Consider the following 25,451-nt stretch of genomic DNA (forward strand, 5'->3'; position numbering starts at 1 on the left):
TCTACAACCGAAGCTGGATTCACTGATCTTACAATCACAACTTTTGTTAATCAAGCTTTGTGGCCAAGGAAGATTTTATTTAATCTTAACTTGGAATAGAAAGAGACTGGAGATTCTTGTTGAAAACCAAGTTGCTATTGCTATTTCTCCTAGTCCTTTCTTTCATGGGAAAACCAAGCATTAATTTCAACATCAACTTATTTTTTTTATGAGAAGTAGAGAAACATGGAGATATTTATCTGATTTACAGTAAAACAGAAATTCAACAGATATTTACTCCGTTTCATTATCAGTTAGCAAATTCGAATTACAACTCCTAAAGCAGGGAGGAGTGTTAGTAAATGTGTTTAAGACTGCTAATAGGAATTGTGAATGTATTTTATTTGTTTCTCTTGTTTCTGTTTTTAGGGAATAGTTATTTTGTTGTTTTTTGGTCATGGCATAACTAATTTTAGGACCATTTTGTTAGTGGAGAGTTGTTTTTTTAACTTGAAGTTGTAATGTTTCTGATGTTTTTTTGGCATTTTCTCTTACTCAGGTAAAACTAAGATTCTGATTTCTGAGATTACAATAGCATCAAACTACAATTCATTAATTAGCATAGTTCAATTGGAGTGCAGAAGTGCTTCCTTATAGATTTTAGAACGAACAGCGCTTTGTTTTTGTAGGTGGTGATAAAGAAAAAATGACTGTTGGATAAGGTGGCACACAATGAGGAAATTTTCAGAAAGAATTTGAGGATGGTATAGACGGAAAACATGAAAAAGTTGAAATTGACTATGGTTTATAGGGTTGGTAAGTGATAACATTGTGTTGCTAAGTGGCATGGTTTGTTATAAAATTGACATAAGATGTTTGGATTTACCATTTCAGAGAGTATGTGAAAATGCATTGTGCATTAAGCTACTTACTAGTATTTATAGGATCTCGATATTAACTAACCCAAAACCATATTTAAGGATGGGAGAACAACAGAGAATAATAAGAAGCATAAATATAAGACACCAAGAGATGTGATAATATATTTGTTCTAATTGGTGCATTTCCCTCTGTTGTCTAAATGGCATTAGTAATTAAAATTAGAACGACCCTAAACCTTGGTTTCCACCCCCTCACAGTCACTTTTGCCTTCATAGCAATCAGCCACTGCTAACTTTTGCACATTTTTGTAGGAATATCGACGGGCAACAAACACAAACAAGAACAAATTCACCGTGGCTATGGCTGCCAATAGCCAATAGAATTTGTCCAATCGACTACTATTCAAGTCCTTACCAAACCAACTTTTCCCACTCTTCTTAGTGATGTGATCAACAACTGTTATCAGCATACTACTTAGGAAACTCGCTGCACCAATTACACTAAGGTAAAATGCTATGCCTAGGCTTCTCATTGAGTCAGGAACTTGATCATAAAAGTACTCTTGCAAACCCACAAGAGTAAAACCATCACCAAAACCAATAATGAGAAACTGTGGTGCCAACCAGAACACACTCATTGTTAGTGAACCCTTCAAGGGGTCCCTCTCAACAGCCTCAAGCCTTTTTTTCTCCACCAAAGCTGCTACTATCATTGTAGCAATAGAGAAGAGCATTCCAAAGCCAATCCTCTGAAGAATGTTGATTCCTCTCTCGTTTTGTGTTACCCTTCTTAACGCAGGCACAAGAATCTTGTCATATATGGCCACAGAAACTACCATTCCCAATGCAGCAACTGTGAAGATTGAAGCTGGAGGAATCTCAAACCCTTCACCTATCTTTCTGTTCAACTGGGTGCCTTGTTTGACGAAGAATGTAGCTGTTTGTGCTACACACATACCAAATGGTATGGTGGATACCCAAATGGGGATAATGTTGATAATAAGCTTCATTTCTTCAACCTTAGTTACAGTTGCTAGGTTCCATGGACTCTGCTTCTCTGCTGAACTTCCATCATCAACAAGAATTGCTGCCTTGTCAAGAAATCTGAAATCAAATTATACCAAGGATGAATTACATGTTAAAAAATAAATTTGGTAGAGAGGTTAAAATGGAACAAAACATCATAATCAGTTCTGTTCTAAGCATAGAATTTAATTAGAAGTTTAGAACATACTGGTAGTATAAAAGTTTTTACAGTGTCATATATGATAAGATTGTTAACTTTTGCAATAATTACTTTAAAAGTCATATATAAGGTGATTTTTAATTAATTGGCACTGTAAAATTATTTAGATGGATAGTGTATCAAAATTAATCTCTGAGACAGTGTTAAAAACAGAGATACATTTTGGTTGCACTAAGGAGAAAAGAACAGAAAAAGAAAGTGTTTTATTTTGTTGTGTTTGCTTGCCAAATACTAGCAAGTCATGCTACTTACTTGAGTTTGTTAGTGTGACACAGATATCTTCTATTGTTGCTGTTATACTTGGGAACCTCATACAATTGATCAGGATTAGAAGGATATGGAAGCTTTCTTTTGGAAATGGCAGCGACAAGAACTTGCAACATTGGAGTTAAGGGACTCCCAGTTGGTACCCTATAACGATAAAATGGCCTTCCAATTATGAAGATGAGCAGTGAAAAGGCCATGACCACTGTGAAGATAATATCAGCAGCTCCCCAGTTTATGTTGTCTTGTATGTAAACAATGAGGGTCACTCCAACAATAAGTCCACTGCATAGAGCACAATTCCACCAATTGAAAAAGGACATTTTTTGTCTCCTTTCTCCATCATGATCCTCATCAAATTGGTCAGCTCCAAAGCTCTCCAAGGAGGGTTTGTGCCCTCCAGTTCCAAAAGATATAAGGTAAATGGCCAGGAAGAAAACCACTTCATGAATTCTCCTTGGTTCAGTGCACATGTCTGTGCCATCACATGGCTTTAAGCTTGGTAAGAACCAAGACAGAGTAAGGAGAACCAAACCCTGCATTTTATTTATTTTTATTTATGAGAACAAGTTTTCTTAGTTAGAAGATGTAGAGGAAATGTACAAATCAATAATGAAAATATATGTCTTTAAAAAAAATGATAATATTTGTAATACTAAGGCTATGTTTGGATTTTCGGTGTAAGAGTTCAAAAGTATGTTTGAGAGTAAAATCAGTTTGAGCGCTAGGTTGTAATGAAATAGTGATTGAGCTTACAATGAGATAAACAATGGATGATGCCAGCACAGTGGAGTAACGGCCCAAATATGCATCAGCTATGAATCCACCAAACAGTGGCATCAAAGTTGTGACACCAGCCCAGTAGTTCACATTTCTTGCTGCTGTTTTGAGTTCTTGATGCATAACCTTTGTGAGGTAAAGGACCAAACTAGTTGCTATTCCGAAGTAGCTCAATCTCTCGCTAGTCTCAATAGCTGAAAACAAGGATCAAATTAAAATCTTATGGTTGATGGCACTTGATGAAAATAAACAACTTGATTCAAACTTGTAAGCTCCAATCATGATTGATTGTATAAACACATGTTACTTAATATTTAGGTACTCTAAATTGGAAGATCTTGAGAGCATCTGGTAAGTAACAGATTAATTTGAAGTAGTAAATTTCTTTCAGATAAGTGGTATAAATAAGTTATTATTTCCATATTTATTCTTCAATTCTTCTCTAATTGAGATCCTTGGGCTACCCAAATCGCATGAAACTAAGAAGAAAAAAAGAAATTAAGATATGCTACAGTATAGAATACATGATAAATACGGACAAAAATTTTGCTAGTCTATTTGTAAAAAAAAATGCTAGTCTTGGATTAAATAAATGTAAGAAAATTGTTAGCTTCTTGTTATTTAATATTGTAAGTTCAAGTGGTAATATTAACATTTTGATAGATACATAAAACTAATATAGTGATTTTAATTTACTTGCTTGATGCTTATGTGTATGGAAGATATTATTCAAAGGACCACGTACAAACGTGGATCGATCAACTATTTGAAAGAGAACAAACTACTAGAGCCACAAATCCCTAATCTTGTACTTGGAAAGCCTCAATTGGACAAGAAAGCAAACAGGTACGATTCCATTCTTTGCATTTTGACACGCGAAGAGAATCATGGGTTTAGTCAAAGTCTTGTATATGAAAAGGAGAAATTTTTTAAAAAATAAATAAATACTCCCATAGGTCCCAGGTTTTGATTCATTTAAATTAAGTATTTCTCTCTTTTTAATACGATATAGACTTGGAGGGGTCCACAGCGCATTAGCTTGCTATTATAGAAATTTAATGTCAAATGCTCTTCTGACAAAATATGATAGGAGGAAATTAATGTCTCATTCTAATCAAGTGTGTGATGTGTCATAACCAAGATGAAGATAGCCATCATAGTCATGAGTTTAAGGATTAGGATACAGTTAAGAAAATCTGACCTTATGTTTGGATATACACCTTTGAGTTTATTTGGAGGTAGCAAAATTTATTTTTTTAATAATTTAAACCAGCCTTCAAATGTTATTATTATATATAAATCAAGTTCATGGCTAGGTAGGTGCAAAAGAATTTCTTAAAGCTTGGGATAATGGAGCTGCACGAGTTGCTAATGAAAGTAGATGTTTTCTTTTTGGTTCCAATCCGTTGAATGTCTTCTCTAGAATCGGACTGTCTTCTCTTTGGCCTCACAAAATTAATATATATAAAACCACATAATGCAAAGAATTGTTTGCAAATCAACATGTATGCACTACATCAGAAACACAAGGTCCAGTCTCATGTCTTTTATTATTAAGTCTTTTAAACAAGTTGATATATAAATATTAGAAAGAATGTTAAACCAAATAATGTAAGATATGTGCCTTTTTAAATAAAATTAAAGATACAGCCACTTGTAGAGTCGGATTGAGTTAATATAGTACGATAAGGTTCATTATTGAACATGCTTTTTATAATGTTGACACCCATGTAACCATGTTAATTTACAGGGTACACACCGGAGATAGTGGATTTTGGCTTTGGAGTTTCGAGTCAGTTCTTTAGTTTCATTCCTTCCGACAAGCATAGCGGATAAATTAAGCATGAGCTAGCTATCCTTATAAGTTCAAGCTATGTTTTAATTAGTTCTTCCTAATTTTGCTGTTTTACCTTTTGTTCAGGATTGGTCCTCTACTATTTTTTTTCTATGAAGGTGGTTTCTTGTAGTGTATTAGTTTCCTGCCTATTACCCCTTGACTGCAACTCATGTTTAATTAGATAAAATTTTAGACTACTTCTCATATTTTTAATGCAAATATATTTTAGGAGAAATAAATTAATTTTTTTAAAAATGATTTTAAGTGTGAATTGAGGCAATTTTTTTTAAAAAATGTTAACAATGTATATTTAAAATCAATAAAACAAATAATATATTCAATATTTTTTAACTAGATCATAATACACTTTCCTAGAAAAAAAATACAAAACACATAAAATGATTTTATTCTATGATACATTTAACTTTTGTTTTATCAATAAATTTTAGTTGTTAATTTTCATTAATGAGAAAATTCAAACTCATAATGTCTCCTTCCTCTTCTTCTTTCTTATTAGTGTTTAGAAAAATTCAAACTTAAGATTTCTCTTTCTTTTCTTTATTTATTACTAAATCAATCTTATATTTTTTTATTCTACATACTTCTTTTAAAAGTTTAACAACAACACATGCATTTAATTATATGTGGAATTTGTTTTAAGTTATAATGAAATATGATCATATATAAATTGTGTGTTCTAGAACTCAATTAATGCTACTATGCATACAACAGGTAGAATTTCAGAACTAGCGGAATATCACGATTCACGTGGTTTCTGAAAAATTTGCTTATTCTCAATTGGAATCCTGAAATTGTTATTAGTTTGTGGTAAAGGATATAAGGTCGGCCACTTCAGCGCCGCACTTTATATATACACTATACAAGTTTCATGCAATGGTCCATGTACAATAATCACGTACGTTTTCAACCTTTAAATACTTAACACGATTGATTTAAATCAGGGTCAGTATCTTAAAAAGAAGCACCACTACTAATAGCAACATTCTTAGTGATAGCATCCATTAGCCTTTATGTGGTTGATATCGTTTATCATATCATAATTTTAATGGTCTTATGATAATGTCTATTAGTGGGTAGTGGGTATTAATATGTGGGACTGAGAATCCACCGCTTTTCATGGTCGTACTGTTTTTTACTTAAACTAGCGTGGAGTACAAGGGAAATTGACCATAATCATTTCCCCTTTTTTGTTCAGAGCAATAATTCTTCTTACGCTTGAACATATATATATGGATATGATTCTTACCTTGATAAATGACCACTCAAATGATATTCTAATTAAGTTCTGTTTGGATACAAGGTATTTTTATAAATTTTCTACTAAAAATATAGAATTTTTTTCAAGAAAAGAGACTCTCAAAATCTATCAATTCCAAAGGACTCTTAATCATATATCAAAACAAGATCTTAGATCATTTTTCAAGAGGTTTGATTTTAAAATTAGAGTCCTTATAAATTTTTTTTATTTTCTTAATTGCTTTGTAACCAAATAAATAAATAAGTCTGAGCATATCTAAAACATAGTGTAGAAGCTTGTTATTCCGACTACTTGTCTAAACCACTAACCAAGCGACATGCATATATGCAGCTTTTGAGAACCTTATTCACAACATATCGTTTTCTGTATTAGAGTATGATTTGACTATATCTTCGGATGGAATAGATGTTTCATAAACTCCTTTAATGCATTCTATCTATATTCATGAATCATAAGAAAAGTTATTCTCCTCGGATGATTTGGATTATTAAAAATGTAGATAATGTTATATGTGTGTATGTACGTACGTATAAGTTGGATGAGGCATTTCTTATTTATGAGATTTGTTTGCTTTGTGTCAGGGAATATATATTGTGATGATATAGATGCATGTGTGGGCGATTAATGCAGCATATTTTAGGAATTTATTCTAATGAAAATGAAAAGAGATTGTGAAGGCTTAATGTTGGGCATAATTAAGGAGCGAAAACAGAAAGAAAATATAGACATATATATATATATATATGAATCTTTCCCAATTTATTATTTTGTGTTCGCTATGTTTAAGGAGTGTACGGTGACTTACAACTTTTTTATAAACATTAATTTTTAACTCATAATTTTAATAAGTTTCACTGAAAAACTTATTATTATAAGATGTTTTAAATTTATGAATAAAATCCTTTTTGTTAAAAATTTATCAAACAAGTGTTTAATCAAACTATTTAACTGAGCACACCATACTGTCTAAAACTATATTCTTCATTAAACAAGGAGCGCCTCTTTAACAATTATTTGTCATTATTAGCAGCTATCACTAAGCCAATAACTTTAGGTCAATATATTCTTCATTCAGATGTAACATGCGAGAAGCCACACTATGCAAACTCGTTTCATAAAACATTTTAGTAGAGGCATCTTTGTGTTATTACTATATATATATACAATAGTGCAGAAGACAAAAAATTATGTAGAGCTCAAGAACAAGGGTTTCAGCAAACACAAGGAGGGACTCTGGTAACTGATTAAAGCTAACTAGAAGTGATAAAAATAGATGCATGAAGGAAATATTTCAAGAGTAGTAGTAGTAGTAGGTGAAAGTTTGAGAAAGAATAGGAGCTAGAAGCTTTCCCTACACTTTATTGAGAACCAAAAGGAGCATAAAGAAAACAACACATAAAACCAAATTAAACTGCATGTCCAAATCCAGTAACTAGCTAGCTAGTATATATGGAATGCAATATTAATAATTAACTTGTATTGAAGCAACTAATTAAACTCCTTACCAATAATGAAGAGAGCAGCTTTCCAAGAACCAGTTGAAGCTCTGAGTGGAACCCTGCCTTTGTGGTCCACTGAAGAATCAAGAACCCATTTCACCTCATCACCCTCTTCTGGTTTCACTTCAAGACTAACCTTCTTCTCCATCTTGCAGTGTTGCTTCAGTATTGCTACTTTAATTCTACTGCAAGTAGAGAAGACTAACCCTTCTAGCCTTGCTTCTTGCTAGTGTCTATCTATTTACACGCACCAACCTTTAACCTCAGGACCTCTCTTTATAGAGGAGGATTTGCTTTCTTTCTTTATTTCTTTTTTTGAAAACTTATTCCTTTTTTCTTTTCTGTTGTTGACATAATAAAGATATCTTTTAAGTTTTAATTATATCATTCTTGATTTTCTTTTCACCATAATTTCTTAGACTCATATATTTATAAATCACTTTCTCTTTTTTTTCCTTCTAATTTTTCTCTTTCCTCACAAATGAAGGTGTGAAAAAAAAAACCGGCCTTTAATCTTTTTATGTTGGTATTTGTATCAATTGAGATTAAACGAACATTTTAATTATTCTTTTTAGAAGAGAACGAACATTTTAATAGTACACCTATATTACGTCATTTGAAAATATTAATCTCTTTAATTTATGGTAAAATTTCCTCTAATTAAAGCTTAACTTCTGGTAGGAAAAAAAAAACACCATTTTCACCATTTATACAACGCGTACATTTAGATATATAGTATAGTGTTTAATTAAATCTTTGCTTAATAAAATAAAGTGTATTACATAAAGTAAACAACCACTTTGATCTTTTACAGTAAAAAAAAACGTTGTTATATTAATCTTTAAAAATAAGAAAATATAAAATAAGTTCCTAAAATATCAAATAAGTCCTTAGACGTATAATTATTTAATGTCATTTTCATCCTAAATGTATGACTTTAATTTCTGTATATCATTTCAACTAACTTATTCTGATAAATTTGATAACAAAATTTATTGAAATAAAATTCAAGTATTGAATTAATTTATAGGAGAGCAATAAATCATTTTTATAAATAAAATCTAATAACTTAATTTATCCAAATTGGATTAACATGCAATGTGATATTTGTGATAGGCCAAAATTCTTCGCAAAATGCAGAAGTTTTTTTTTTTTATATTGGGGGACGCAACATACAGAAGTTACACTAAAAGGAAACGCGCGCGTTCCTTTAATTGGTGAAGACCTGAAATGAAAGGTCTTGGAAAATGGAAATATGGTAACATCATTGTTGTAAGGAATAACCATATCCATATATGCCCATTATCTTCCATGGGCCCACACTTCAGTGTTGCATTGTGCACCTAAATTATATCTCAACCAACCACAACAGTTCAACATATTTGTATTTGTTAGGCTTCACAGCATTTATATCTAGATGTAAATGTTTGTGATAGAGATTATTAGTAAGATTAAGTTATAGATAAACACACTTGTTGTATTTATTTTAGTATCTTGATATAGATTTCCTTGTATTAGGGAAACTTTTGATTTTCTTTAACTGCAGGTATGCTCCGTTTATTATTATATCATTTTGGGTTTAATATAATTTACATTTTTTCCAAAAAAAAAAAAGTTTTACATTAATTTTTTAGGGTAGTACTAGATCTACTATGACTCAATGATAAAGTAAATAATAGACTCAAGAGTTACCAAGCCCAATCGTCCCATACTTGATTTCAGTCCAATGATTATTGTCACTTGTTTTAACTATGCATAAGCCTATGGGGGCAAAACATTGAATTATGATCACAAACCATTGGAAATAATACTACAAACTGACTTTTTATGTCAATTTCGTTAGCATTTTTACATCGGTTTAGGACAATGGTAGTACAAGAAGAAGGTGGGAGCAATAATGCAAAGGATTAGCAAGTTTGTGAAACAGAGGCACGATAATGAGACGCTCAAAAGAAGACGGGAAGTTAACAATAAAAACATTTCTACATTGATTATTTATATAATCAATGTAAAAATTACGTATTCTTTGTCAATTATATTATTAATCGGTGTAAAAATTTATATTTACATGGGTTATAAAGTAATTGACTGATGTAGACAAGTTTAAAAAAATTATAACAATGCCACTAAAGTGCTTGTTATTACATCATTTTTGCAAATACTGATGAAAAAACATCGTAAAAAGCCCTTGTTGAAGTATTGGAATGAGTATTATGAATCAAGGGATTCAATAACATAGTCATCCTTCATATACCGTGCATCACGTAGGGAAAACTACTCTTCGATCTCAAACACAGCACTACAGATAAACCTAGTAAGTTCAAAGTACAAACATTCTAGTTTTACTTTTTTCATCATTTCTTACATGCATTGTCTTAGCGTCAAAGCTCCTCCAGGTTACCACATTGAAGTTCAGCTCGAGGAAAAATCATTGAAGATTCCATATTTCCTCACACATTTTTCTTACCTTGGGATGGTGTTGAACAATTTGGTGATGTGTTTGTGGAATGCTTTAATTTTGGTTCGGATACATGTTCTCCTTTGTGCTTGGAAAAACATTGCACCGACGCTTGTATGTTTTCTTTTCCACGTCAAAGTCACGCATTGATAGAGAAGATAATATTTATTGCTTTGGAAAATTCACGTTATGTCCGATTAAAACGCATACTCAAACACACTATTCATTAGTTCATACTACAAATTTTTTGCACTTATTTGTTCATGGACATGCAATTCTACTGGAGAAACATTAATTCCTCGTTTGATGAAAGAGGGGTCATCGCACCAACCTACTCAAGCCAGTGAACAACAGTCTCATTCACACTTAGAACCAAAGAAATTTAACGCATATAGCAACAAATTATGGAAATGAATGTCCAATGTTAAAATATGAACAAGCACACTGGTAAACCACCATTTGAACCTTCATTGACTCACCAAGCTTGCAATCACCATCGTACCTCCAAACCTATATACATCCACTCACTCTAACAACAATCTCACAGCCTGTACTTTATTTGTATTTACTAATAACTTATCTTTAAAATTAATTAAGTCTAATCATGAGAAAATTAAAAAATCTTAATCAAGTGAATTTATTGCTATTTTGTGATTGAATTTTAAATATCAATTTAACTAATACCTAGACTATGTTGCATAAAGATAATGTAGATATGTACTGACTTATATAGGCAAACAATGCAATTTGTGTGATGATTAAAGTGTGATTAATAGTAATTAATCATAATACCTTTGTGGAGGATTGAGTTCGAAGAGGATAGAAATGGAAAAGCAAATTGAGAAGATTTGGCCTTCCTTGGTAAAGTGAGAGAAGTGGCCAATATCATAACTTCAATAACAAAGATTTGAGTGGCATTAAGGTACACTAGCTATTAAGATAATCTCACAAAATTCAATAGTTATATTGATAAAATTTAACTTTTATTAAATATTATCAAATGCCATTTTACTGTGTTTAACACTCAGCATTAATTGATTTTAATTTGTTCTCTACAAATATGTAAAGTCTTTATTCCCTCAAAAAAAAAAGTGCATAACACTTGATGAGAAAAAATGTTGTGTGTTTATCTGCAAAAAAGAATGTTGTATAAACAAAAAGGCCATGATATTTCAACAATTATGTATCTTTGCTTTTTTCACTTTTCTTTTTGTAAAATTTTATTTTATGCTTTGTTGTCAGAGCGCGACGCAAACCTGCCTTTGTACCAAACCAAAATTTTAAAATTTGTACTGTTATCGATTAGGAGTAAGGTGATCACATCTCAAGAAAAAAGCGTGTCATATCCAAAATTTGATGTCGCCATTAAGTACGTTAGGCACAAAAGATTGAAACTTGATATATGTATGATTCAGTGTTTCTAGCCAAATATGCAAATTGTTTTATCCTACGTACACCTTCCTAATTTGGTTATTTATCCAACCATTACGATTTAGCATCATGCGAATCTTCAAAAGTTTTAAGATATCAATTCTTTTTGTTACGGTAACTGCTCTTATCAAAAGATATTGCCAACAACAAAATCGTATTCAAGTGATGAACACCCTTCATTTGGCCGGTTCTCATTACAGGTCTCTTCCTTACCTTGCTTTCCATTTGTTTGCTTTTTAGCTCTGATTTTTATTATTATTATTATTATTATTATTATTATTATTATTATTATTAATTTTAGCTCTGAATTAAACCCTAATTTTCTTTAATTTCTTTGTCTGAAATATTTTTTATCAATCTTTTTAATTAGGGTGAGTGTAATAAAATTCAAGATGGAAATCCTTTAATTCCTTTAAAAAGTCAAATAACTAGTTTTGTAGAGTAGACAAATACACTCGATCTTTCGTGGGCAATGCGACAAATTATCAATATATATATATATATTGAAGCTGGATTTGAGCTAAAATTATTCTCATGCACTTTTGGTACATCTAGAGGTATATTTTTGTTCCTTAGCGTACCAAAGAGATAATGGAGCTATATAAAAGCACAATTTCTAGCCAAACAAATTATCGATTTATAGCAAAAACTAAACAACTAAATATGGACATATAATGAACACATGATGACTTTTCCACCCACTCAAATCCAGACTATCTGGACTGGAAGTGGGAATTCAGAATATTGTGGTTATCCTTCTGTGCCAATTATCCGCCCCACATCCAATTTAGATGGATATATATAGAGCATAAAATTTAATAAATAGTTTTTCATGCTAATGTTACTATTCATTTAAGCAAATGCCTTTTTCTAGTGCAAGACGGACTTTGCTATTATTTTTTAACTAAAGTTAGTACATATATCCGAAAAATTATTAGCAAATGTAGTATAAGATTAATAGTACATTAAATATTTATATAATAAATATTTTAATTTCTCTTGTTATATTTTTCTATGTAAATGAAAAAAAAATATGTCACCAACTAATTAAACAAAAAAAATTATAAATATATTTTATATGTATTTTTTAATGGCTTAATTAAGTTTTTCATGCCGGTAATATATACTGTTTTCATATTATTACCTAATATTTTTTTTTCAACTAAGTACCTGAAAAAATCTTCCTTTCATTTTACTATTTGTCATTAGTCGTCTTCCATTAAATGATGATGTGACAGTTGGAGTGTCACGTCATCACGCCTTGTGGTGGACATATCATCACCTTTAATGACGTGTTAGTGATTAAGCGTGATGACGTGACACTCCGTCTATCACGTCATCACTTAATGAAAAGGAATTAACGATAGTTAATAAAATAAAATTGAAAATTTTGTTAGATAGATATTTGACAAAAAAAAATGAATTTTTAGGTAGTAATCTGAAAATTACATATTTTTCAAGTATGAAAAACTTATTTAATATATGACATGAAAAGCTTATTTAAATCATATATAATTGGTGTTTTGCGATCTATGATTAATGTACACATGTAACATATTATATCTTCTCTCATTCTTCCTTCACTATTCTCTAGACCCAAAATATATATCTCACCATTTGATATTGTTGGGTTCTCTTATAGTTTTTTTTCCAGATATTAAATGTATGCATCTTAACTTGTTAATTTCACCTTCAATATTATCCTATTAATATAGTTCAATTGATTAAACCTGATAGATTAATAGATGAGTTATTGTAAATTTCAAATAGTATTTTTTTTATTCCTACCAATAAAAAATATCTTAATTATTAATTTAATATATTTCTTATTTTGAATGATAAATTATCTTTAAAAAATAAATAGGATAAAGTTTCTTAAGTCTATATAAAAGTAAATTACATATATGTTCATCAAGTTATTTTAATTAATTTTTAATTTTTGACAAATGTATAAATATTTGATCAAATAAAAGTGTTTGAGAAATATTTTTTTCTTATTGACTTATTTAATTTTAAATATAAATTAAATTTATAATTACCATTTTTATTTTTGTTTTCAATAAAATAAAATTTTTCATTTATCATTTTATCTTAAATTAAATTATTTATTTTTATAAAAACCCCTCCTTATCATTTGTTAACTAATAAATTATTTTTTAGATTGACTTAAAAAGTTTTTATACTTGGAAACATAAATAGTTTTGAGATTACTACTTAAAAAATTTTGGTCAAATACCTACGTGAAAAACTTTTCAATTTCATCTTACTATCTGTCCTTAATTCTCTTCTATTAAGTGATGATGTGACAGAGAGAGTGTCACGTCCAATCAATCACTGAGACATCATTGAAGATGATGACGTGACAATGAGGTGTCTGTGATAACGTGACACTCCATCTGTCACGTTATCACTTAACAGAAGGCGACTAACAACAAGTAGTAAAATGAAACTGAAATTTTTTTCAGGTACTTGATTGAAAAAAATATTAGGTAATAATCTAAAAGCGGTCTATATTTCAGATATAAAAAACTTAATTAAGTCTTTTTTAATGTTGTTATTGTTATTATTATTATTATTATTATTAGAATTTATTTTTATTTTTTTACAAAAAAATGTTTTTGTCTGCCTATATATAACTAACTTATAAAATTAACACATTGGTATAAAACTTGTGTTCATATATGAAAGAACGATTTATTGAACGAAAGAACTTATGTTTGATTTTTTTGTGTAAAATTTTCTTAGACTAACAATAACCACACAACGTGAATGAGATTAACTAGTCTCTAACTCAGTGAGTTGAACAACATCCATTGCTCTAATCTAAAAAAAAATATAATCAAATCGCAAATATTTTAAATTAACACACTCACATGTAATGTAAGTATAAAAGCATAGACTATCAAGTACATGGATCAATTGATACGGATTGTTCTAGTTTAAGTAGAGTTCCGGGTTTGACACATAGGCACATAGAAGCCGTGCTTGAAGACAAAACAATATCCACCGCCTTTAAACTAAATCTGTTGATTAAAACTTTATGACCCTAATGATGTTGTCTATTAAGCTTTGGCTTTCTTACTTTCCTTTATTTGTTAATTAATCGTGGAGCAACATATCTATCTGGGGAACATTTGACAAAGATAATTCAATTTGGTAATCGAGTAATTAATTTTGAATGGATCTAGAGAAGTGGATGTCAACTTGTAATTAAGCTCAATACTCGTCGTGGCCGAAGCACTTCCACCTTCTTCAACGGGCTAGAACCATTCATAACATGGAAAGCATAATTTAGCAACTTTTTTATACTCCACAAGAAACAAAATTATTTTCAAATATAATGTTAGTCAACCATTAGTGCACCAGGCCGAATGCAATCGAGATCACGGCAACTCCGCCAAGTCCTTTTATTCAATACACCATGTGATTTAAATTTTGGATTTTCATTCACGTCCTCGTGCTTTGAAATTGAAAGCCATGAATGTCAAATCAATTCAAAATAAAAATAAATTTATTTAGAATATACTCTCTTTCCGGACACAAATAAAAGTAAAAATATCTAATTTTACACAAAAATAAATAAATTAACATCACTTAATTTTATTAATTTTAATTAAAAATAAAAATAATATTATATTAAAATGCTCTGTATTTGAAACTTGATTTTATGAAGAAAAACATGATTAAAAATAAAATCACAATTACTGTAGCAAAATGTATAAAGATTATTGTTTCTTTAGAATATATAAATACTTGGTGCACACCAAAACTTCTTAATTAATAATTTCAGTAATTCTCATCTATATATCATATATTAAGTCGATCTGAGACATGGGCTATGACGTTGTCACCTCTAATTTTTAGAAAACACACAAATTCTTTCATATTTGTCTTTTTGCATATCTGGTATACTTCTCAAATATAATGTTGGATTATGCCAGAGAAATCAAATCTTATATCATTATTGTAAATATTACTTTAATGTAAAGGCGAAAAAAATTGCAGTAAAAAACTTTCATTGTAAATATTATTATTGTAAACTTACATATTATCATTTTTTAAAGCCTTTTACCCTTTTTGAGTTGGAAAAGCAAGCACAACTTTAATCGATTCACAATTCTTTGTTTCTGTTTTCTTATTTATCCTTTTTTCTTACCCATTTTCCCTCTCTATCTCTTTTTATATTTGCGCAACTAAGGTTCATTTTGCCATGAAGAAAAAGAATAATGTGTCCTCCTGTGCATCATATTTTGAGCATAAATTAAATTGAATTGTAGAAACCAAAAGGGCATAAGGCAAGTGTCAAAATTTGAAGGATAAATTTATCTCCAACTTTTATGAAGATACTGCTAGAATCTATCACGACCTAGTGATGATGCTGTCCATGATCATGGTGATGCTAGTTAGGAATACTAATTTCTGTTGTGTTTGAGTTATGTTATGTAATGGGCTTGAGCTCTTTTAAACCCTAAGTTTCAATAAAACTTTCAGGTATTTTTTTTTCTGGGGCCTTGGCAAGACAATGACACTAAGATGAAGATCAAAGACAAATTATTTTCTCTTCCTTTTTCGTCCCAAAATCTTGGTTTTTTGCTATTATTTATCTTTCTTGGTTATATCCATGACTATGCTTAAGTAGTATTTCCTTGTTTCTTAGATTGGGCATAGCCCTTGATATATTGATTATTTCCTTGTTGCTTAGATTCATGACGTATAAGTAGAGTTTGACATGATCAATAAGTAAATTTGCATCTCAAAAATTTGAAAAATATGTTTAAAATAAAATGATGTAATATAATAAATATAATGTATTAATAAATCGTTTTAAGTATATATTTTAAAAATATATCGTCTTAGAATTCGCTTTACACCTAAATAAATTGGGCCACCTCTAAGCAAACTAACCTATTTTTAACACTGCTAACATTTCCAAAGTGCTTTTTTCTTGAGTTTAAAGTACATTTCTAGTGAAAGATATGCTCCCTAAAGCTGATTTATCATCTTGCCCCACCGGAGATTTTGAATACCAGATTAATTTATCAGTATGTTCGCAATTTGATAGCTGCACAGGTAAGTGTTACTTTCTTAATTAGCTGTGGAACATATATAGTAGCAATATGCTAAAATCTCTCATGACCCACATTGGCACCACAACTATTGAGTTATATCTTTCATATTTTACTCAACAGCAACTAAACGCATAAGCATGTCAGCTTCAGCTTTATTTAAAGTACTCATTAATTGCGCCCATAAGAAACATGCACACCAGTTAACTAATCATATGATGGGAAGTATGCTGTAGTCTTTGATTGGTACACTTAGATGCATGTATATATTATAAGACGTAGAATCAATAACATTTAACTAGTATTGTCTGCCAATTAACGATTCTTTAAAGCATAACCTTGAAGGTTTGGTTCAGAGATTTACAACAGATAGTTGTTTAGAAAAAAAGTGTGAAGTACTTTAGGACCTTCAAGTTATGATTTTCATTTCAGAAAATAGTCCATATATATCAAAATATATTGAATAGTCAGTTAATAAATCTTTAATTCCATGGTTATTATATTTTTTATTATTAGAAATAGAAAAAAAAATTCCAGCCCTACATGCATGTTGCAAGAGACTCACCACATCCATGCTTGGTAATGACAGATATCCAATGAGACTGAGCAAGTTATGGCCCTCTTATACTTTTCTTATAACAATCTTTCATTCCAGGTCAACTTCCTACACTCTTCTTTTCTTATAGGTAGTCAATGAGGTAAGAGGGCTTTGTGATTGCCCTCTTTGATCTTCCTTCTATTCGCACCCCTGGCTTGTGTTCTTTGCTAGCTACCCCATGTTCCTCAGCTTTTGTATCATTCTTCGGCCCTTGTAAAATCACCTTGTCCTCAAGGTGGTAATCCTTGCATAGTTGAGCCCAATCCTCCCAAGATGTTTCGTCTGGAAATAGTCCTTGCCATTGCACCAACACTTCCCAAGGTCCTTGTTCTGTTGATGAAGCCTGTCAATAATCTAATATGGCTAGGGGAACAATAATCGGATGGTGTTGAACAAATTGAGTCGGCAACTGAACTTCTTTAATAAGTTCTAGGAGCCTTTGAGTGGTTTCATCAGTGAACAGGAAGATTGGATGTATGCAGGTTTCTTCAGACAGTTTTAAGCGGTAGGCCACGATCCTTACTTGTTCTAGAACTTGAAAGGGCCCATTGAATCTCTTAGCCAATTTCCCCATGATTGCTTGAGACCCATTAGCTGAAGTCTGTCGGTGTGGCCGTAATTTGAGCATAACCCAATCTCCTGGTTGATAAATCCTTTCCCTCCTCTTAGCATCTGCAAGGGTCTTCACGTTTTCTTGTGCCTTCAAAAGCTTTTTTCAGATGGTCTGGAATGTTTCTTCTCAGTTGGTTAGCATCTCGTCGACTACATCGAGAGTGAAAGATCCTGCAATGTACTCTGGAAAGTTTATGGTTTGCGTCCGAAAGTGATTTCATACGGAGTGGTGCCAGTTCCAGTGTTACATGAGGTGTTATGAAACCACTCCACCCAGAGGAGAAATTTTCCCCATTCCCATGGTCGGCGATGAACAAATGTGCATAAATATTGCTCAATGACCCTATTTAATACTTTTGTTTGACCATCACTTTGAGGGTGATAGGCAGAACTCATCTATAGTTGAGTTCCACTTCGGTGAAACAACTCCTGCCAAAATTTGCTAATGAACAGAGGATCTCAATTTGAAACCAAGCTGCAAGGGATTCCATGAATCTTTCCCACAATTTCCATAAACAATGAGGCTACTGTATGAGCTGTGTTTACCGAAGGTAGCATGCCAAGATGAACGCCTTTTGAGAATCGATCAACCACTACAAGTATCATTGTGTTATCGTGATATGGCGGCAGTCCAATGATGAAGTCAAGGGACAAGTCTTCCCAAGGTTGATGGGGAACTGGTAGAGGACACAGTAACCTTACTACTCTTTTCGTCTCATACTTGGCGTGTTGGCAATCTATGCAATGCGAAACAAACTGGGAGACATCCTCTCGGAGCCCTAACCAACAAAATTTTTTTGATAAGCGAGCTATCGTTTTTGCAATTCCCATGTGGCCTCCTATGGGTGTTGAATAATACTCCACGAGTAATGTGGGAATCAGTGGAAGTCCCCGTGGTAGCCAAATTCATCCCTTTTTCAACATCAAGTTATGAACAATAGTGAATTCGGGGTGCTTGTCTGAGTCTGCCGTGATGGCTTGTTGAAGTTGTCAATAATCAAGGTGATCCTCCAATTGGTGTCACAGTTCTTCTAAGAAGAGAGGGCAAGGGACTGAGAGACTCATTAATGAGGATGAGTCCTGATCAAAACATCTAGATAAAGCATCTGCCGCCTAATTGTGTGTTTTGGAGCGGTATTGGATTTGATAGTCATAGCCCATCAATCTTACGAGGTACATATGTTGTTCCGGCGTCTATATGACCTGTGTCAGAAGCTTTTTGAGACTATGATGGTCGGTGATGATGGTGAAGCAGTGGCCGAGCAGATACTGGCATCATTTTTTCATGGTTGTCGTGATGGCAAATAACTCGCGAACATATGCCGACGCACGTAACAGCTTTGGGCTGAATGGTTTACTGAAGAAGGCAATAGGATGACCCTGTTGTGAGAGAACCACCCCCATCCTGATACCAAAGGCATCTGTTTCGACAATGAAAGGGAGCTGAAAGTCCAACAGGGCCAAGACAGGGGCTTCTGAGAGGGCTTGCTTAAGTTGTTCGAAGGTCGTCTGGGCTTGGGCTGTCCATTCGAAATGCTCCATGGTGGTGATGTGAACTAGAGGGGCCGCAATTGTAGCATATCCTCTGATAAAACGGCGATAAAACCCGGCAAGGCCCAAGAAGCTTCGTATGGCTCTGGTCGAACGCGGAGTAGGCCATTGGTAAATGGCTTCCACCTTAGATGCTAGTGGTTTCACGCCTTTGTGCAACACGAGGTGGCCAAGATACTTTACCTGAGGTTGAGAAAAAAACACTTAGACATCTTTAAAATGAATTGGTTAGCGGACAATACCTGAAAAGCCATCTCCAGATGAAGCAAGTGATCTTCGAAGGAGCCACTATAGATTAGTATATCATCAAAGAAAATGATGATGAAGTGGCGAAGATAAGGCCGAAAAATCTTGTTCATTGTGGCTTGAAATGAGGATGACGCATTGCACAACCCAAATGGCATTACTCTGAACTCATAATGGTCATGGTGAGTGCGGAAAGCTGTTTTAGGAATGTCCGCAGAATTCATTCGTATCTGATGATAGCCTTGCAACAAATCCAACTTTGAAAAGCATTTAGCACCGCCTAATTCATCGAGGAGCTCATCTATAGTGGGTATGGGGAATCTGTCTTTGATGGTGATGGCATTCAGGGCACGATAATCAACACAAAACCGCCATGACCCGTCATGCTTCTTAACCAGTAGCACCGGAGAAGAAAATGGGCTGGTGCTTGGTTGGATGAGGCCATTCTGAAGCATAGACTCAACTTGGAGTTCAATTTCACACTTCTGTTAGTGTGGATAACGATATGGGCACACATTGATTGGATTTGAATGAGGTAGCAGGTGAATGTGATGGTCGGTGTCATGTTCTGGAGGTAAGGCATGGGGTTGTTGAAACAAAAGATGGAACCTGGTGAAAAGCGCTTGAATGGCAGGATGAGGTTCCTGAATGGCGTCATGGGCAATTTCGTCAAGAAGAATTGCGATGTGACAATAAAGGCCAGTCCCCTATTTGTGAGATAAACAACGAAACTGTGATGGAGTCAACATGCCCAGAGTTGACTCATTGTCGCCGGTGAGTTCGACCAAACAACCATCGTGGAAAAATTTCATGCATAAGGTATTGTAGTCCGTGAGGATCGGGCCCTATGATTTGAGCCACTGAACGCCCAACACCACATTAGCACCCGAGATGGGTAACAAATAGAGATCAACCCTGAACTGTGTTGATTGAATGTCGATGGTGATTGCCTCACATAAGCATGTGCACTGTAGATGTTGGCCGTTGCCCACCATGACTCATAAGGGGATGGTTTCGCGACAAGGTAAGCCCAATTGAGTCACCAATTATTGTTGGATGAAATTATGTGTACTGTCATCGTCCACCAGCACCACCACTTGGTGGTCGGAGATCAAGCCCAACAAGCGTAATGTTTTCGGGGCAAGATGACCCCCCAAAGAATTAAAACTTGTTTGGGTCGGGCACGGGTCGTTATTATTAAGCGAGTCAGGAGGCAAGTCCAAGTGTCACTATATTAGGCAGAATGGTGTCTTCATCCTCTGTAATCAAAAGAAAAACCCTAGAGGCACAACGGTGACCTCTATAGTATTTCTCATCACAGTTGAAGTAGAGGCCACACTTGCGATGGGAGGCGAGTTCGTCCGGTGAGAGGCGCTTCAATGGTGGTGGAGCAGAGCGGGCAAGGGAAGGTAGTAGAGGCGGAAGGGAAATAGGGCGTAGAGGTGGGGAGGGCATGGGTTGGTGTGGTGAAGCACGAGGGTGCGACAGCTAACGGATGTCCAAGAGTTTCTCCTCTTGGGGACGAGCAAGGTCGGTCGCTTGCACAAGGGTCAAGGGCTGGTGCGCCTACACTTCGGATGAATCTTCGGGGTGAGGCCAGAAACAAAACAACTCAGGAAGAAGGGCAGAGGAAGATCAATGATTCGATTGGCGAGGTCCTTAAACTCCGACAGGTACTATGCTATTGTGCCTCTCTATGTTAGCTTGAATAGAGCTCCAGTAGGGTCCTCCTACTGTGATGGTGCCAACCTAGTTTGCAGGGCTTGAAGAAATATGGGCCAGGAGGTGAATTGGCTATTACTGGTCATCAACTGGAATCACGCCAGTGCTCTGCCTTCCATATAGAATGAGGCAATGGTATGTCATTCCTGTTCTGGTGTCCCGCGGAACTAAATAAATTGGTTGATCTTGAAGATCCAACCAAGCGGTTTAGTGCCATCAAAGTGAGGCATATCTAATTTCATGCAGTGGTTGTTTACAGGTACCGAAGGCGGTGGCGGAATGGATAGGGTTGGGGAGGAAGATGAAGAGAGTATGGGAGTCACGCGAAGAAGAAATTCATCAATTTTTTGAGTCAAGGATTGCATTGATTCTCTGAGGGATAGCTGATGATTAGTAAGCCTGAGAAAAGCATCATCAAGCTTGTCGAAGAACCCCATGGGTGTTGTTGGGTGGAGGAGAACAACGAGAGCATCAAAATTGATAGGGAATAGGGAAGAAAAGCTGGCTTCAAGGGCTAGGACCTCCAGACAAGGAAAAGAAGGAAAGAAAGCTTAATTTTCATATCCATTGTTCATTACAATTGCTTTATTTATACTAATTCCTTACTAATAGAATTTGTCATTTTGTGCTAAAGGAATATTATGAAAATAGATTACGATTAAGCTTGTCTCCCCCAAGGTGGACCAACACCAATTTAGCAATCTTCCATGTTAGGAATTAGGAACACAAGCAAACTAGCTTAACTTAGGGACACGGGGTAGAAGAATATCAGTCTATTAGTAGTGCTTTTAAGTTTCACTAAATGCCAAAGTTTGTTAGTAGTGGCATAGTTTGTTAGTAGTGGTCTTAGTTGTTAGTAGTGCCACTTGCTCGTTGTATTTGAATTCTACTAGTGGTAATGTGTGAAGGTAATAGCCTATATAAGGATGCAACAATAAGGTAATAGGGGAATGAATTTGAGTCTGAATGCTTTAGAGTAGAAGGAGGCCCCTTGTCCTCGAAACAAGGCTCACAAGGTCCTTTATTCGTAATATTGGTGCTTTCATTGAGCTCCAATGGCTGCCTTCCATGGCTACCATGCCAACCCACACCACCCGCCAAACCACCTCTTTCCATTATTGCATCCTCTTCACACTACCCTCCATCAGCAACCACCTTTGGCAAACTCATCCCTTCCATTCCAGCACACACCTCGAATGGCGAACGCCAAACTTTCTGTCGCTTGCATGGATCGCCTCGAGGCCGCCATGACCAAACTTGCTGCAGCTCAACTCCGCTTCGCCGCGACCCAAGCTTCCATGGAATCCAAATTGGATGCCCTTCTTCTAAAACTACCTATCCCGATAACTAGCCACCACTTCCCATGCCGATTGTGCCTCCATGTCCTACACCCGTGCAACCATTCCTTGCACCCTTGCCGGCTCCACTTCCCATGCCTGCTGCCTACCTCCTCGATCTCTGCCACACTCGTGCCACTATTTCTTGCAACAAGCTCTTCAGTACTGTTGCTCAGTATGGTCGTGCAACAACTCCTAATGACAAGGCTCTCAAAGGGAGAAACATGACGTTGTTTGAGATAGGAACTGAATACTATGGACCTACCATGGTTGCATGCAAGCGCCAACCAGTTATGTTTGCATTATGGACGGCTACTGACCCAGAGGAGCCTTGCCGAAACAAACATTGGGATCCTGGTATTGATTTTGGAAGCCATTGTTGAAGTCCCAACACCTTAAGGATAAGGTTTTTTTGATGGGCTAGAAAATGTTAGGAATTAGGAACACAAGCAAACTAGCTTACCTTAGGGACGCGGGGTAGAAGAATATCAATCTGATAGTAGTGCTTTTAAGTTTCACTAAATGCCAAAGTTTGTTAGTAGTGGTCTTAACTGTTAGTAGTGCCACTTGCTCGTTCTATTTGAATTTTGTTAGTGGTAATGTGTGAAGGTAATAGCCTATATAAGGATGCAACAATAAGGCAATTGGGGAATGAATTTGAGTATGAATGCTTTAGAGTAGAAGGAAGCCCCTTGTTCTCGAAACAAGGCTCACAAGGTCCTTTATTCGTAACAGATGTCATCTCAGGCTCTTTTTTTATGTCTACAGTTTACACCATGCAGCAGTTTGGTTAACTTCTAAATAAAGGAGCACAGAAAAAAGCAAACTACGATAAAAGAGAAAAACATAAAGAGCGAGGCTTGATTATATAACAGCATAACGATTAAAACTCTTTTATTATTATTATTATTATCTTTTTTTCTCTTTTAGATATGTAAACTCTTTACAGCTTTACTATCTGATGAGACTTGGATATATAAGATTCTTTTGCAGTTTTTTAAAATGTTTCACTTTATATTTCCACTAGAACCGGGTCATTGTTATGTCTCAATAGAGGAAAAAAATAAAAACATTTTTCTTTATTGACGGTTGAAAACTTGAAATCTATAGCTAGTTACATAACCTGAATCTTTAAGCATAATCTTTTGGAGCATGACTCTACTTACGGTTTAAACTGGGCATAGAAGCCCAAGCAGTTTCCACGGGCGTTCAGTACCATTCTACCATGCAAGCTTGATTATGTACTTAGGAACAAATTAAATAACAACTGTTAATTCATATGTATCATATACTTACATATACTGAATTACAGATGACTGCGGTTAAATTCATGATATAGAACCATATACTTACAGTTAATTTGTAAAGTATTATACACCTATACATGTCCAATTTACATCTATTATTTGTAAATTATCATACACCTACAATGAATTTGTAAAGTATCATATACTTGCATAAATACTTCATTTTTTTTATAAAACTCCGGTTCAAAAGATTATTAATTATTATTTCAATTAAATAAAGTATTAGTTAAATTTTGTAATTTTAAATTTTCTCCAATATCTCTATTAAATATGTAAAACGAAAATATTAATAAAGTGATAAATGAATCTACATTTCATGATAGCATTGTCATAATGAACTACATTGATTTTTCCCAGTAGCGATTTCAATGCTTCATATTTCTAGACGACATGCACCTTTCATAATTTACAATCTGCAGTTTTTTGTTTTTGTTTTTTTTCAAAACGCTTAATATTTCTATAGCAACAGCACCATTCACATATATTTGAGAAGATTATGGGGTGTAGTTACACGTTTAAATGCACTTAAATAGTGAGAGCACTACATATTCTAACTAAAAACGTGTTTATTTCAACATTCTCGCCGCTAATATATTAAATCAATTAACCAGCTTCTGTATTTCTAATTGAGAGCACATGCAATTCTACTTTGTAAAATAGTCTAACCATTATGAAATTGCTTGAAGACATAGTCAAACATCTGTGTCCACCTAGTACTCGTCTACTACTAGCCTATATCACCTAAATGCATGAGCAGTGCATGTTATAGTGGACCAACTCTTATCAGTTTCTGTAATGAATAATGAACTTTCCACTACCACTAATATCGATCCTATCGATCCCACAAACTATAAGCTTATGCTACTTAGACACTGTGATACGATTGATATAAATCCCGAGTAAAAATACTGTAGATTTTTTTAAAAAAAAAATTAAAAGCTTTCCCGAAAAGTCAACATATATAGGTTTGAAAAGCATTATCGTAATTTTTATTCTAGGGGTACGTTCAATTAGTTAAGAACAAATGTGATCTCTATCACTAGAGATTAAGGGTGTTCATAATTTAGGTATTTACATAATTATATATAATCATATTTAATAAATAATTAGGTTATATAAGTGAGTATTATAATTATAATTATATATTAATTTTAAAATATGGATATAATTTGATATAATTAGTTATTATTTTTAAAATACGAATATATACTATTTATGAGTAAACTAGCTGTATAACCAATTATATAAGAAGATATATTTGAAACTAATATTACATAATCAGTTAGGGATAAATAAAGTAAGACATTTGAAATAATCATTTCTATATAAAAAAAAACTAGTTATAATTTATAAATATA

The 25,451-nt window shown here is 33.6% G+C and overlaps 1 protein-coding gene and 1 non-coding gene across 2 annotated transcripts; one reads left to right on the forward strand and one right to left on the reverse strand.

Annotated features, from left to right (window-relative positions):
- Positions 1 to 867: 867 nt before the first annotated feature.
- On the reverse strand, positions 868 to 8,043 carry LOC100801757 (protein NRT1/ PTR FAMILY 5.6). The gene is made up of 4 exons (XM_003529063.5): positions 7,772 to 8,043; positions 3,127 to 3,344; positions 2,359 to 2,906; positions 868 to 1,964 (listed from the first exon to the last, which is right to left on the reverse strand). Exons 1-4 carry the CDS (start codon positions 7,911 to 7,913, stop codon positions 1,091 to 1,093), a joined length of 1,782 nt encoding a protein of 593 aa, XP_003529111.1. The 5' UTR covers positions 7,914 to 8,043; the 3' UTR covers positions 868 to 1,090.
- A 4,828-nt stretch (positions 8,044 to 12,871) lies between these two features.
- On the forward strand, positions 12,872 to 13,003 carry MIR4387C (microRNA MIR4387c). Its single transcript, NR_048679.1, has one exon. It is a non-coding gene; the product is annotated as a microRNA MIR4387c (primary transcript).
- The last annotated feature ends 12,448 nt before the right edge of the window (positions 13,004 to 25,451 follow it).

This window comes from Glycine max, chromosome 7, assembly GCF_000004515.6.
Source record: "Glycine max cultivar Williams 82 chromosome 7, Glycine_max_v4.0, whole genome shotgun sequence".
Lineage (NCBI taxonomy): Eukaryota > Viridiplantae > Streptophyta > Magnoliopsida > Fabales > Fabaceae > Glycine > Glycine max.